Below are 15593 nucleotides of genomic sequence, written 5' to 3'. Positions count from 1 at the left end.
CTCCTCTGTACCTACTTCCTAGCACCTTGAAACTGTGCCCTCTCGTGTTAGCCATTTCAGCCCTGGGAAAAAGCCTCTGACTATCCACACAATAAATGCCTCTCATCATCTTATACACCTCTGCCATCTTGGACAATGACTCCCATCCATTCCATAATGTACTGGTTAGGCACAGAAATACATTCAGCCAGAGACTCATTCCACTGAGATGTAACACTGAGCGTCATAGGAAGTCATTCCTACCTGTGGCCATCAAACTTTACAACTCCTCCCTCAGAGTGTCAGACACCCTGAGCCAATAGGCTGGTCCTGGACTTATTTCCACTTGGCATGATTAACTTATTATTTAATTATTTATGGTTTTATATTGCTATATTTCTTCACTACTCTTTGTTGGTGCAGCTGTAACGAAACCCAATTTCCCTCGGGATCAATAAAGTATGTCTGTCTGACTGTCTATCAGGTCACCTCTCATCCTCCGCTGCTCCAAGGTGAAAGGCTTCGTTTAGTCAACCTATTCTCATAAGCCATGCTCCCCAATCCAGGCAAAAGCCTTGTAAATCTCCTCTGCATCCTTTCTATAGCTTCCACATCCTTCCTGTAATGAGGCGACCTGAATTGAGCACAGTACTCCATGTGGAGTCTGACCAGGGTCCTATAGAGCTGTAGCATTACCTCTTGGCTCTTAAACTCAATCCCACAGATGTTGAAGGCCAATGCACCATATGCCTTCTTAACCACAGAGTCAACCTGCGCAGCAGCTTTGAGTGTCCTATGGACTCGGATGATGATGATTGCTACCCGTTGCTTGTTTTACCCAGCTGATGTGAAGATTGAAGATACAAAGAGACAAAAAATGCTAATCTGCATAGGATGTTAGAGGATCAGTACTGCCTGGTTATCTGACCACCACTAATCACCTTGACATGCATATCAAGATTTTAATTAAAGTAGTATTTAGATTTTGATGATTTTTTTTGGAAATGCAATATGCTACAGGACTCATTTTGATTCAACAGATATTCAGAATATGCATCTGATAAAATATTAGATAGTTTATTTTTAGGCAATCCACAGATTAAACTTAATTAAAACTAAATACATCATTATAAGCCACTAAAAAACCACGAGAATCATGCATAAGTTTCAACAAGTCTTAATCAAATAATTTCAACAATCCTCTTAAACAAGTTTTAAGCACACACACAAAGTATTTTGAATTTCTAAACCTGTTTGTCAGATCTCTCTTCCCTGTGACAATCCATTTGATAGTCAAGATGCCAGAGTTTATTCAACTGAGGAAAGTAAGTTCAACTGTAAACTTCCAGGGAGTAGGATTTGCTAAATTGTCTGTTTGAACTACATACGTAAACTGCAGCATGGATTTTCAGTAAAGAGACATGACAGAATTAAACTATGCAATGTTTAAGTTCAAATTCAGCAAATATATGGTATTAAAATCAGGTTGAACACAATGTTATCAAACTGGTGTCACGTATACAAGCAATGGTGGGAGCAAGTTTAATCTGTTGTCATTGTTGTTGTATATGCACAGGCATTAATATTTTACTCATTTGCTTGTGATTCATCTCCAGTTTGTGTTCACACTGAATGCACTATGTTTTGTGGCAACTGCTGTTCTATTCTTTCTGAAATTCAACTGAAACTGAATTTCACAAAATGGCAAATTGTGAAGCCACTGCTACATTCTACCATATTGCACTTCTGCCATGGATCAGATTTTGGGCAAAAGAGATTTGCTAAAAAAATAAATTCCTGGACATGATTTTTTGTTTTCAGTCTTATAACTACAGATTAGACTTTTAAGATAAAGCTGATGAAAATTCAAATTGAAAAAATATCACAAAGCAGCAAAGACACAGCCTTCTTCGTGGTGCTGATGGAAAAGCATGCAATTGTCAAAGATGCATAATATTCCAGAAAAATCTCAGTATCATTAACAGCAAGGCAATAAAATAGTTACAAAAATTACGGATAGATTCAGCATTGTGGAGCTTCAAGCTAACTCAAATAGCAGTGGTCACAGTATTCTTGACATCATATTACCCCTGTTCTCTTCCCTTTGATCATATATCTCAGCTTGAAATATAGGATTGCTGAATTTATCTAAAACACTGATTTATGTGTTTTAAATTGTTGTTCATTGGCTCTTATAATTATTATATATTTAAGTGATAATTTACTAATTAATATTTTCATGAGATAAAGATGAATTACCACATGTAACACACTTTCCAGACATCTCAAGGCCCTTTCCTATTACAGTACATTTCATTGTACAGAAGCAATAATGCCTGTAAGGCAGCTCTCTATTGTAAAGTCCCAATAGGTTTAGCCTTTCTATTGATATTTAAATAGATATATTGCTGCTCCACAAAATGGAGTCTATCATATTGCTTTACTGTTAAGCAATTTATTGCACACACTCAGTTGTACACAATGGGAAATGCAGTCCTCTTAAAAAAGAACTACAAGGTAACTATACCCTATAATAAAACACCACATGCTTTTGAAATAATTATCCATTTGATATATGGGCTCAAGTATTGGTATGAAATTGTCCTCATAGATATCATAACATATATGCCTTACTATAGCATACTTAATGTTGTCTGGGTACAGAAGATATTTACGCCACAGTTAATGAATGAGAGAATGGTTCTTACCTCTAGTGGTCCTCTCACGATATCTGGTTGTTCACTTCCAACTTCCAGGGCTACATCAACAGATGCAAAAGGTCGACTAGCCATTTGCTGCCTTTCCCGCAGAAGTTGCTGTATAAGAAATACAGAGACTGACTTTTAAAATTCAAGCACAAAATCATGTCTTGTGACAAACTCTCAATAATTTGGATACTTAATAATTTTTATTTCTCCTTTTTCCAATAAATTCTCAGCTTTACGATTGTACTCTCACACATAACAAGTATGAACAAGGTCTGTTTTATGTAGAAACTTGCTACATAATTTTGCATTTGTAACGCCAATGATGATGATTTTATTTCAACATACTGTTAGAGAACACTTTACATTTCAGATGAGTTAACTTTGGAAATTAATCTGTGAGAGAGCATATGTTTGTAACAACCTCTTAAAACTGATAACTCTTAGTTCAAAAACAAATTGTTAATGTAAACAGGTTCAATTTGCTACTGAAAGAACAGCCAAATGACAATAATGATCCATATCTTAACCAGAAGATGACACTTAAACATAAAGAAAAGTTGCAGCAGTTGAAGTATATAACACCATAAAGACAAGATTCTGAGGGTTCTGCAAGAGATATGTTCATGTACTGTACATAGTTATATTTGGAGTGACATTAAGATAAAATCAGTCCAATAATTCAGATTTCGACCATCAGTCTGAACAAGATCATTAAAAAAATAGTTTATCAAAGAAGAAATGTCACATTGACTTGCCAGATTGGTGGTAATGCATGACTTAAAGGTCTGGTTACAATAGGACACTGATCAATCTTTTAGTGGATTTTTTTCCCTAAAGAATTAATTTAGAGAAGAAAGCTTCTTTTCATCCAGAATCAATAAGAGGCAAAAGCTTAGTTTTACTTTGGAGACTTACACTACAGGGAATACAAACTGCATAAAATCCTTGTAATACTTTTCACTTAACGTGTGAAAAGCTTGTGGCAAACATCGAACAAGCTTGTGACTAAATACTTTAGAAATGTCTTAAAAAGGTGCTTAAACATTTTAAACCCACCTTAAAATGTATTTAATAGCCCCAAGAGACACAGCTGACCCTATTTCTGCTATCTTCACAAAATAGAGATACAGCATAGAATAGGCCTTTCTGGTCCTTCGAGCCACCCCACCCAGCAACTCCCAATTTAACCCTCGCCTAATCACAGGACAACTTACAATGATCAATTAACCTGCTACATGGCACGTCTTTGGACCGTGGGAGGACACTGGAGCACATGGATAAACCCATACTTATCATGGGGAAGATATACAGACTCCTTACAGAGGACGCTGGAATTGAACTCGAAATCACAAGATCATCGGCAGCTGTGGGAGTTGGTTCCTCCAAGTTTTGATGGACAAAGTGAGCCCATCTAGAAGCAAAGCCCTGTTGTCATCTATGTCACTTGATTTCACTTTATAAGAGGTAATAGTATTCAAGTCCCACCACCACTGTCGAGCATCCTTTGTTGATTCAAGTTTAGTCCAGAATTGCCTCTTCGGCTGTGAGATGGCTTTCCAAAGATTGTATCTGGATCTCTTGTATCTTAGTTGGTCACCAATTCTGAATACCTTTGCAGATTGCAGATCTCATGTTTCATCCATAGCTTCTAGTTGGGGAAGATTTTGTGGGGACACGCACATCTATGGCTGCTTATATAAGGTCCATGATAACCATGGTGTATTCATTCAGGTCCACTGATGAGTTCTGGAACATAGCCCAGTCTACAGACTCAAAGCAAATTTGTGGCTGCTCTTCTGCCTCCCACAACCACCTTTTTCTTGTCCTTTTCTCTGGAACCTTGCTCTTTAGCCTCCGCCTGTATGCAGGTTGGAGAAGGGCAACCAAGTGATTAGATTTGATGAAGTGCGATCTGGGCATGTAAAGGTAGGCATTCCTTATCATAATATAGCAGTGGAGTAGTACGGTAATTGCGCCAAGATTTCTTCAGACAAGCCATATTGAAGTCCCTGACTATGATCTGAAATGCGTCTGGATGGACTGTTCCTTGTTTGGTGACGACATCATGCAGAATCTCAAGCCCTTGATTACAGCTGGCCAGTAGTGGTTTGTAAATTGTGGTCAGGATCATGGAGAACACGGAAGAGAACATAGCATACATTTAGGATCACGAGTGTTAAGATTTAAGTGCATTAAAGTTATCAATGACTTTGATTATCTGCTAAATTGAAGCAACATATACATCAAATAAACTCAAGAATCAAAAACTGATCAAAAAGAAAGATAACTTGGAGGCTCTAGCAATTGTCTTCCTTTTAGTTTCTGTGAAAGAGAATCATAATTCCCAAAGGTCACAGCTTTGTAAACTGTAGCCGTGTGCACTTTGAATACAATTTTTTAGTTTGTTCATTGTTGTTCTTGAGAGTAACATGTCCTTGCATGATGGCTGCATTGGATTTTACACCATTCATAAGAAATGAAAGCTTTGCTGAAGTGGAAACACCCTTAAATTCCAGTGAGTGTTATGGTGTAATCAAAAACATGAATTCCACAGTAAAGATCATATTACTACAACACCTTGCAGCTTCTCAGAATAGTTAACAAAAAAAAAGTCACTGACATGATATCAGCTAAAATGAGATAAATAAGGTGGACACAGAAAATGTGTTTGAAAGTGCTTCATTGATGATCCTTTCAAGTGGCCTCTACAGAGGACTTTAAGAGGTAATTTGAAATACTGGCCCTTGTTGACTACGGAGTGAGGATGCACAACAGGCCAATAACCTACTGACTGATTGAGCATGGAAATGAGCTCGCCAGCCCATTATGTCCATATTAACCCAGCCACAACAACTGAACACAACAATCTTCCAACAGCTGAACACACTTTTTTCTATGCCAAAGCAATTCAAATGCTCCTTTGGAGACATGCAACTTTGCTTCCACCACTCTCTTAAGCATTTTATACAAGGTACTCATCATCCTCTGGGTGAAATAGGTCTCCTTCAGATCCCTCAAAATCTCTTAGTCCTTATCCTAGAGCTGTAACCTCTAGTTTTATCCACTGCTGATATGGAGATGTTTCCTGCATAGCCCTCTCAGTATTCTTATCTATTCAATCCTATGCTCTCTTAACCGCCTCTGGTCCAGAGGAAAAGACCCAGCCTCTACAGTCTCTCCTTATATGTTCCATCCCAGGCAACCTCCTGGTGAACATCCTCAGCAACCATTCCAGCATTATCACATCCTTCTGATAGTGTGGTGACCAGAACTGAATGCAGTAAATACTCCAGCTGAGGTCTAACCAATGCTTTACAAAGTTGGAGCATAACATCCCCACTCTTGTACCCAGTTCACCAACTAATAAAGGCCAGCATCTCACATGCCTTATGAACTACATCATCAACTAACGCTGTCACCATCAAGGATTTTTTTTGTTGTTGACACCAAGGTCCCTCTCTTCCTTGGTATGTCCTTCCCTCCATGGTGTACATCCTGGTGGTTAATAGATTACTCCTATGCCAGTCATTTAGCCTCTCCCTCATTGGATGAGTTCACATACTGTACAAGCAGAGTTTTTAATAAGATTCGGTTGAATATCCTGTATGCTGGCATCTAGGTGTGCTGTGCAATATTCCTTAATGTCGAACACAACACTAGGCAAATGGGAGAATTTATAGATCTACTCCTTCAGAGCTGATAATCCATAAAGATGCAGATAGCTATTTCCTTTGAAATCATGAGCTCTTTTTAGAGCTATGGAATTGCTGTCCAATGGAAGGCAGCCAAGATAAATGTTGTGATCAGCATACATTACAATGACCTTTAAACTACGCAATCCAATTAGGTTCATTCAATCTGGACTGACCAGAGGATCTGAAGTTGTCTCCCACTTTATTGCTGGGGTTGAGAGGGATAATAAAACAGCCATGATCAAATGAAGATAAAATTAGATCTAGAAGAATTAGAACTGAGACTGTTGGCATCAGTGCAGAGTTGACAATTGTCAGTTGCTGACGATTTTGGTAAGGGGCATGTTCTGCTGTGATTTGCTCTAAAACCTGACTGAATCTTCTAGAATACTGTTCTCATTCAGAAAGTTGCTGAGTTGGTTAAAATGGTTTTCTCAAGATTTTGCCCACGAAGAGAAGAACTGATGTAGGCCTGTAGTTAGCTAGTGCCTTACTATCAAGGTTTGACTTTTTAAGTAGGAGTTTGACAGCTGCAGTTTGAAGGCATCTGGAGAAACTCATATACAATTCTGATTTGTCTTATGGTCTTATAGGTGAGGTGTTCAGAAAACATCTATTCAAGGAAATCACAAATTCCCATTTAAAATATACCACTGTAAGCTTATCATTATGCCATGAAATTCCATTTATTATAAATAACAGTATCAGTAAAGTCACATTACTCCAGCTCTGGAGCAGATACAGAATTAACTCTGCAGTTAAAGCTCTAACTTGGCTTTATTTAAACTCAATATTTTATTTTACAGAATTCACACAAAGATTCAAATAAGTTTCCTAATTAGTAATTTTCCTTGTTATTTTCAGATTTTGAATTTTCCCATCAGTATTTGGCAGTTTAAAAAATATCAGATATGCTTTTATTCATCATAGAAAATGAAATCCGAGCAGCTCCCCTGCATTGGTCTAAAGTCATACATCATCTTTAGCAGGAAATCAACAACATATGTACTTGCACCAGAGGTTATATATTTGGTGTGGTTGAATACAATTTGCACATGAAAAATCAGTGGTGTCAAGATTATTTTCTTCATTAGAAAGGAAAAGGGCAGTTTTGTTTTATATACATCCAGCATTTTGAACATATTTGGCGCTCCAAGAATTTGGTGGGGCTCAGAAGTACATGAATACTCATACATTCACAAAATATAGTCCCATTCATGTTATTGAACATGAAAATTTCTATTTCTTGACAATAATGGAGGGCTCATTAAAACATTATTCTATGTATGCTGTGCAGTAAGCATAAAATATATGAATAAAATAATATATTAGCATAGTTACAACAGTGGTATCCTTGCTGCTGATTAGAATATTTTAAAAAATGGCATGTTTGCATTAGATACTTCTAATTAATATTTTAATGTAATATGCACATCAATTCATTATTGACATTATCTACAGTCTTTAATTCTTATGTATTATATCATTTCTGGTTTCTTAAGGTTGTTATAGTCAGGGGTGGTAGTGGGGATAAGCTCCCACTATTCATTAAATGCTCCTAATGGCATACATCTCAATTCACCTCTGACAACCAAGTCCAGCTCCTGGCCTTCATGTGTGGCTTAGCTATTAAGCCCAGCAGAACCATTTCTGCTGACAGGAGAAGGGGTAAAGGTGTATTACTGGCGCCTTAGAACTGGTCGCTTGGGGCAGATGGGGCTCGTCAGCCACGGTTGTCACCTCATCTAGGAGAAGAAACCTCACATCTCTGTTGCCTCCCGGCTACACCCACTCATGGTGAAGGCTTCGGGAGTAAACTCTGAGAAAAACTCTGGTGCTGGAGTCTCTAAGGTTGAACGTCGAGTTCAACGTTGACTCTCAAATTCTGCGAAGCCGCTGGTACCAAACTATATTGGCCTCTTCCGTTCCTTTGTATTCATCAGCTGCATAGAGAGGAGGAGCCTGCTGTATGGGCAACAGCTTCTCTCCATATCACACTGCCCTGGGTTGCGTATCACGTAGACAGCTAGGATGCAATATCCATGGTTGACCCAGAATAAAAAAAGGGCCTCATTTCATTTCTTCTCAAATAGGAAAGCAAAAGACTGATAATTTTTACAAGCTAAATTAATAAAATATAATCTAGTCAAAACATTTAATTCTCAATGAATACATCAACACTATAACTAAACACATTACTGGTGAGAGTTTACATGATGACTCACTATATTTACAATATGCTAAAGTGTGTGGCTAACAATTACAACAGATGGTTGCTTGATCAATGCATTATTAACAGACCACAAATACGGTGCACTGTTCTCCAAACAATTACCATGATAAAAAATAACCGATAAAAATATTTTGGTCCAGAACACTTCATATGAACTGGAATATATTAAAATGCCACAAATACAGTGCTCTGACCTTCAACCAGTTACCACGATAAAAGAAAACAGATAGCAGCTAGTAGACATGAGGCTCCTCAGATATAGGTGTCTAAAAATGGGATCACAGACAAAATAATGCCATTCAGGATAGAATTAAAAGAACTATGTCTCTACTCAACAGCAGGCTGTCATAGTTAGAAAGTGGGTAGTAGGGATAAGCTCCCATTACCTATTAAATGCTTCCAATGGCTTGAGTCTCAATAGCCTCTAGCAACCAAGTCCAGCTCCTTGCCTTCATGTGTGGCTTAGCTACCAGGCCTGGTAGAACTGTTTTTAGTGACAGGAGAAGGGGTAAAGAAAGATTACTAGTGTCCTAACAGTCACTCTGGGAAGAAGGGGCTTGACAGCCATGGTTGGCAACTCATATAAGACAAAGAAAATTCTGATCTCAAATCTTAGCTGCCACAGGGGCTTCAGATTAAATCCCTAAGAAAAATCCAGAGCTGAAGTCCCTAAAACAGTCCTACGTTTAGTTCAATGCTGACTGTAAACTCTTGCAATACTGCTGGTGCCAAACTGTACTGATATCTACCTTTCCTTTGAATTCATGAGCCGTGTGGAGAGGGGCAGCCTGCTGCATGGACAACCACGTGTTGTCCATATTGTACTGCCCTGGCTTGCATATCAACTTTGACAGCTAGGACACAACATCCATGGTCAACCCTGACCAATGGAGGGGCATCATCTCTAATGAAGAAGGCTGTGGAGTCTCAGTTGCTGAGCACAATCCCAAGGGGGAACTGCAGATTTTTAGATATTAATATATCCAAAAATATTAGAAATATTAATATTTAACAGGCACCACAGTAGCACTATTATAGCTTGGGCGTTGAAGTTTGGAGTTCAATCCCAGCATCGTCTGTAAGGTATCTGTCCATCCTCCATCTGGAATGTGTGAGTTTCCTCCGGCTGTTCTGGCTTCCTCCCACAGTCCGGTTAGAAGGTTCATTGGTCAGTGGAAATTGGGGTTAAATCAGGGGTTGCTGGGTGGCGCAGCCTGAAGGGCCTAAAGGGTATATTCTGCGCTGTATCTCTAAATAAATAAATGATACAATATAATCAAGGAGTGCGGGAATAGAGTAGGAAAGTGCCGCTAAGGTATCACAGAGCTATGACATCAGGCTCTGCCAACCTGAGGACAAGGTGCTGATCATTGGTGATAAGGATGTTGCTGCCCGGGTTCAGGACCATTGACAGCACTGCAGAAAATGAGGTAAAAGTAAAGGTACAACAGCAGGCACAAATACACACAAGACAGACTGCAGATGCTGGAAATCCAGAGCAATACACACAATGTATTGAAGGAACTCAGCAGGTCAGGGAGCATCAATGGGTGGGAATAAACAGTTGACGTTTCGGGCCAAGACTCTTCATCAAGACTTCAAATTGAGTTCATCAGGCTATTCTATTGCTGTATCTAGAAACAAATAAATTAAGACTTCATCAGGCATAAATAGAGCACGCTCCAGCTCGATGTGTGTGTTTATGTCATCTATATATTTCTGAAACATCCATTAACTGTTGGAACTCGCTTCATTTAAAAAAGAAGAGAAATGATTGATGTCAGTGTGATTTTTAAAAAGAAACCCTGTAAAACTGTGAAGACAATGACTCAGATTCAGTATCAAGTTTAATATCAGCATATGTCATGAAATTTGTTGTTAAGCAGCAGCAGTACATTGCAATACACAAAAACTGTACTTTACAGTAAGAAGTATTTTATATATATATATTTAAAAAGTTAAATTAAATAAGTTGTGCAAAAATAGAAATAAAAAAGTAGAGAGGTAGTGTTGATCAATTCAATATCTATTTAGAAATCGGATGGCAGAGCGGAGAAGCTGTTCCTGAATTGTTGAGTGTGTGCCTTCAGGCTTCTGTACCTCCTCCTTGATGGCAGCATCATCTGTGTTTCTCTTACAGTTAAGCAATCAGTAATTCCAGATATATGAGGGCCAGAGTCTGTAACTGTTTTTTATTGTCTGTGAGAAAGAGTGTGTCATTCATCGCCTTTGAGAAAAACAATGGGATTTCGAAATCAGATCAAGAAAATGGTAAGGGGGAGGAATATTAGTAGCAAGCAACGCAGGAGAGGCAAACAAATTGGGGTACAGGAACCAGTCACCAAGTGATTTTCTTCAATAAATGAAATCAGCTTAGGATCTCAACAAAAGTTAAGGATGGGATGACTGAGAGTGGTGCAGAAAAGGAAAGATATTAATCAACTTGAAGGTAGAAAAAAGGCATTAGTGCAGACACACTCAGCCCTGAGACACCAGGCAACTAATTTGATTCTAAACAATTGGTTTCTTGATCATTACTGAATGTTTTTCTGGTCCTTCCTGCTCCCTCCCCTCTCCCTTCTTATTTTCCCAACCATGATTCCCCTCTCCCTGCTCCCTTCCCACTCTCAGTCCACAATAGAGACCCATATCAGAATCAGGGTTACCATCACTCACGTACGTCATGAAATTTGTTTTTTTTTTGTGGCAGTAGTACAGAGCAATACATAAAATTACTACCACACTCTGTAAAAGTATTAGGCACCCAAGCACAGCCCTCCTCTTGCTACAAAATACTACCTGATGACAAAATATAACAGATCAAGGAAGGAATCACCAAGACAACAAGATTCTGGGGAAGAGGTGAAATAGTAAAGAAGCTAAAGACATAACAGAACTAATAAGAGAAATAGTGTAATGTCATCACTGACAGCAAGGAGTAAATGCCGCAGTATGAAGAGGATTTCATTATTAATGTGGATATTACAAACATTCAATTAATAACAGAAAGTATGAATTCATGTAGCAACCAAATAAAATCTGCATTCTCTCCTCTAACCCTGTCATACGATGGCTACCATAATTTAACCTTGAATATATAATAAAATGGAAGACTGATATTTATTCAAAACATTGGTGATTTGTTATTTCTCAAATCTTTTTGTCTTAACGTTTAGCACAAGCAGAAATAAAAATAGAAGCACCCATTTGGAAACAAAATGTGCAGCAAATGGATTGCTTACGACAAAATCCTTCTTGACCTATATTTTAAGAAAACATTGTGCTTACCCTATTTCAGTCAATTTGAATGGCATCACATGGTTTTTACCTGCTCGGGATGGAATTAAAGCACTATATACATTGAGTAAAAGACTTAATTATATGAATGATAAATGGTTTTCTACAGCAGGTTAATCTACACAATACATTCCATTTCCTATCAAGTGAATCCAGAAAGTAAGCTCCTTTATTTCACTGTCTTCAGGTCATCAGACTTTTGCTCTGCAGCAGAACATAGACAAGGAATAATTTAGTGAAGTTTTTAAGCACAAAGAGCTGTTCTTTGCAGAATGGAAACATGGTTGAACACAGAGCACAGCTGTACTAATATGGCTCTTCCCACTTTACCTCATTAAGCAACCATCACAACAGGAGGAATTGGGGCTCCATATCAATGCCACAGGTCAATAAATAGGGACATGTTGAAGTTTCAAATAAAATCTGATACAAATATCAGAATCAGGTTTATTATCACCGGCATGTGACATGAAATTTGTTAAGTTAGCAGCAGAAGTTCAATGCAATACATAAACTAGCAGAGAAAAAAGAACAATAGTAAATAAAATTTAAAAAACACATAAATCAATTTTTTTTAAATTATAAATAGATTTTTTTTTAAATTGCAAAAAGATAAATACTGTACACAGTATTAAAAAAAAGTGAGGTAGTGTCCAAAGATTCAATGTCCATTTCGGAATGGGATGGCAGAGGGGAAGAAGCTGTTCCTGAATCGCTGAGTGTGTGCCTTCAGGCTTCTGTACCTCCTAACTGATGGTAACAGTGAGAAAAGGGCATGCCCTGGGTGTTGGAGGTCCTTAATAATGAACGCTGCCTTTCTGAGACACTGCTCCCTAAAGATGTCCTGGGTACTTTGTAGGCTTGTACCCAAGATGGAGCTGACTAGATTTACAACCTTCTGCAGCTTCTTTCAGCCCTGTGCAGTAGCTCCTCCATACCAGACAAGTGATGCAGCCTGTCAGAATGCTCTCCATAGTACAACTATAGAAGTTTTTGAGTGTATTTGTTGACATGCTAAATCTCCTCAATGCTGTCCATTGTTTTCCCATTACAAAATTAAAAATTTGTATATTCCTCTGGTCTCAGGGTTATTGATTCAGAAATGAGACAACTATCTGTGAAGGATGTAGGTACATTTCAGCCAAATGATCTATCTTTTGAAAGAATCCAAATCTAATGGAAGCACACTCCAACCCAAAACATAATAACAAAGAATTGCTTGCTCTCAATATGACAGGAAAAGGTTGATTTACTACATTCATTGTTTTTCATCATGAAGTATGTTTAAATACTTTAAACTACCAAACAGAAAATGGTCTAGTAATATATAAAATAATTAAGCCATTTTTCCTGTTACATCTTTTTCATAATAAATATTTTTCATCTGATACAATACACAAGTAGATATTAAAACACAAACAATTTAAATTAAAATTACAATATATCACCCAGAATAATACTATGTTAATTCAGACAGATGAACTATAAATGTTTTAAAATTACTGCCATAATATTTCTACTCTATCATTATAAAATTCGACTTTGCTTTTAAGATTGAAGTCGCTCAAAGAAAGTTCCTTGTAAGGAATGATACACCATATTATCAATGAGATATTTTACCAATACCATCAAAATATGTAATTGGCTTTGCCTAAGCAAATACACTGGCATGCAAAAGTTTTTGCACCCCTGGTCAAAATTTCTGTTACTGTGAATAGCTAAGTGAGTAAAAGGTGACCTGATTTCCAAAAGGCATAAAGTTAAAGATGACACATTTCTTTAATATTTTAAACAAGATTACTTTTTTATTTCCATCTTTTACAGTTTCAAAATAATAAAAAAGGAAAAGGGCCCGAAGCAAAAGTTTGGGCATCCTGCATGGTCAGTACTTAGTAACACCCACTTTCACAGGTATCACAGCTTGTAAGTGCTTTCTGTAGCCAGCTAAGATTCTTTCAATCCTTGTTTGGGGGATTTTTGCCCATTCTTCCTTGCAAAAGGCTTCTAGTTCTCTGAGATTCTTGGGCTGTCTTGCATGCACTGCTCTTTTGAGGTCTATCCACAGATTTTCGATGATGTTTAGGTCAGGGGACTGTGAGGGCCATGGCAAAACCTTCAGCTTGCGCCTCTTGAGGCAGTCCATTGTAGATTTCAAGGTATGTTTAGGATCATTATTCTGTTGTAGAAGCCATCTTCTTTTCATCTTCAGCTTTTTTACAGACAGTGTGATGTTTGCTTCCAGAATTTGCTTGTATTTAATTGAATTCATTCTTTCCTCTACCAGTGAAATGTTCCCCGTGCCAAAACATGATCGATCTACCCCTGTGCTTAACAGTTGCACCTTTTTCTTCCAAACATACCTTTGCTCATTGCAGCCAAAAAGTTCTATTTTAACTTCATCAGTCCACAGGACTTGTTTCCTGGAGTATTGTGTACAGTTTTGGTCTCCAGGCTTAAGGAAGGACATCCTGGCTGTAGAGGAAGTGCAGTGTAGACTCACAAGGTTAATTCCTGGGATGTCCGGACTGTCTTACGCAGAAAGGTTAGAGAGACTGGGCTTGTACACACTGGAATTAAGGAGATTGAGAGGGGATCTGATTGCAACATATAAGATTATTAAGGGATTGGACAAGATAGAGGCAGGAAATATGTTCCAGATGCTGGGAGAGTCCAGTACCAGAGGGCATGGTTTGAGAATAAGGGGTAGGTCATTTAGGACAGAGTAAAGGAAAAGCTTCTCCTCCCAGAGCGTTGTGGGGGTCTGGAATGCACTGCCTCGGAAGGCAGTGGAGGCCAATTCTCTGGATGCTTTATTGAAGGAGCTAGATAGGTATCTTATGGATAGGGGAATCAAGGGATATGGGGACAAGGCAGGAACCGGGTATTGATAGTAGATGATCAGCCATGATCTCAGAATGGTGGTGCAGGCTCGAAGGGCCGAATGGTCTACTTCTGCACCTATTGTCTATTGTCTATTGTTTCCAAAATGCAGCAGGCTTGTTTAGATGTTCTGTTGCTGACGTTCCGATGCTGAATTTTGTGGTGAGGACGCAGGAAAAGTTTTCTTCTGATAACTCTTCCATGAAGGTCATATTTGTGCAGGTGTCGCTGCACAGTAGAACAATGCACCACCAGTCCAGAGTCTGCTAAATCTTCCTGAAGGTCTTTTGCAGTCAAACGGGGGTTTTGATTTGCCTTTCTAGCAATCCTACAAGCAGTTCTCTCGGAAAGTTTTCTTGGTCTTGCAGACCTCAACTTGACCTCCACCATTCCTGTTAACTGCCATTTCTTAATTACGAACTGAGGAAACAGCTACCTGAAAATGCTTTGCTATCTTCTTATAGCCTTCTCCTGCTTTGTGGGCATCATTTATTTTAATTTTCAGAGTGCTAGGCAGCTGCTTAGAGGAGCCCATGGCTGCTGATTGTTGGGACAAGGTTTGAGGAGTCAGAGTATTTATAAAGCTTTGAAATTTGCATCACCTGGCCTTTCCTAACAATGACTGCGAACAAGCCATAGCCCATTGTAAGTTGTCCCATGATTAGTCCAGGGTTAAATTGGGGGTTGCTGGGGAAGGGGATAGCTCAAAGGCAGAGCCTATTCTACACTGTATCTCAATAAGACCTACCAATGTTCCCTCTAATATTTTTTTATTATGCGGACCAGCCATTGCTCTGAGCAGGA

General features: G+C 38.4%; 1 protein-coding gene across 1 annotated transcript in view; it reads right to left on the bottom strand.

The window, feature by feature from the left end:
• The window catches only part of atrnl1b (attractin-like 1b), a 1024737-nt gene that overhangs the window by 213489 nt on the left and 795655 nt on the right, over positions 1-15593 (bottom strand). The window contains exon 27 of the mRNA XM_059947922.1: positions 2688-2795. Coding sequence (XP_059803905.1) covers positions 2688-2795 — 108 coding nt within the window. The remainder of the gene's footprint in view (positions 1-2687; positions 2796-15593) is intronic.

The sequence above is a fragment of the Hypanus sabinus genome, chromosome 22, assembly GCF_030144855.1.
Source record: "Hypanus sabinus isolate sHypSab1 chromosome 22, sHypSab1.hap1, whole genome shotgun sequence".
Classification (NCBI taxonomy): Eukaryota; Metazoa; Chordata; class Chondrichthyes; order Myliobatiformes; family Dasyatidae; genus Hypanus; species Hypanus sabinus.
Note: the sequence above shows the minus strand (reverse complement) of the source record. Positions and strands in the feature narration are given on the sequence as shown.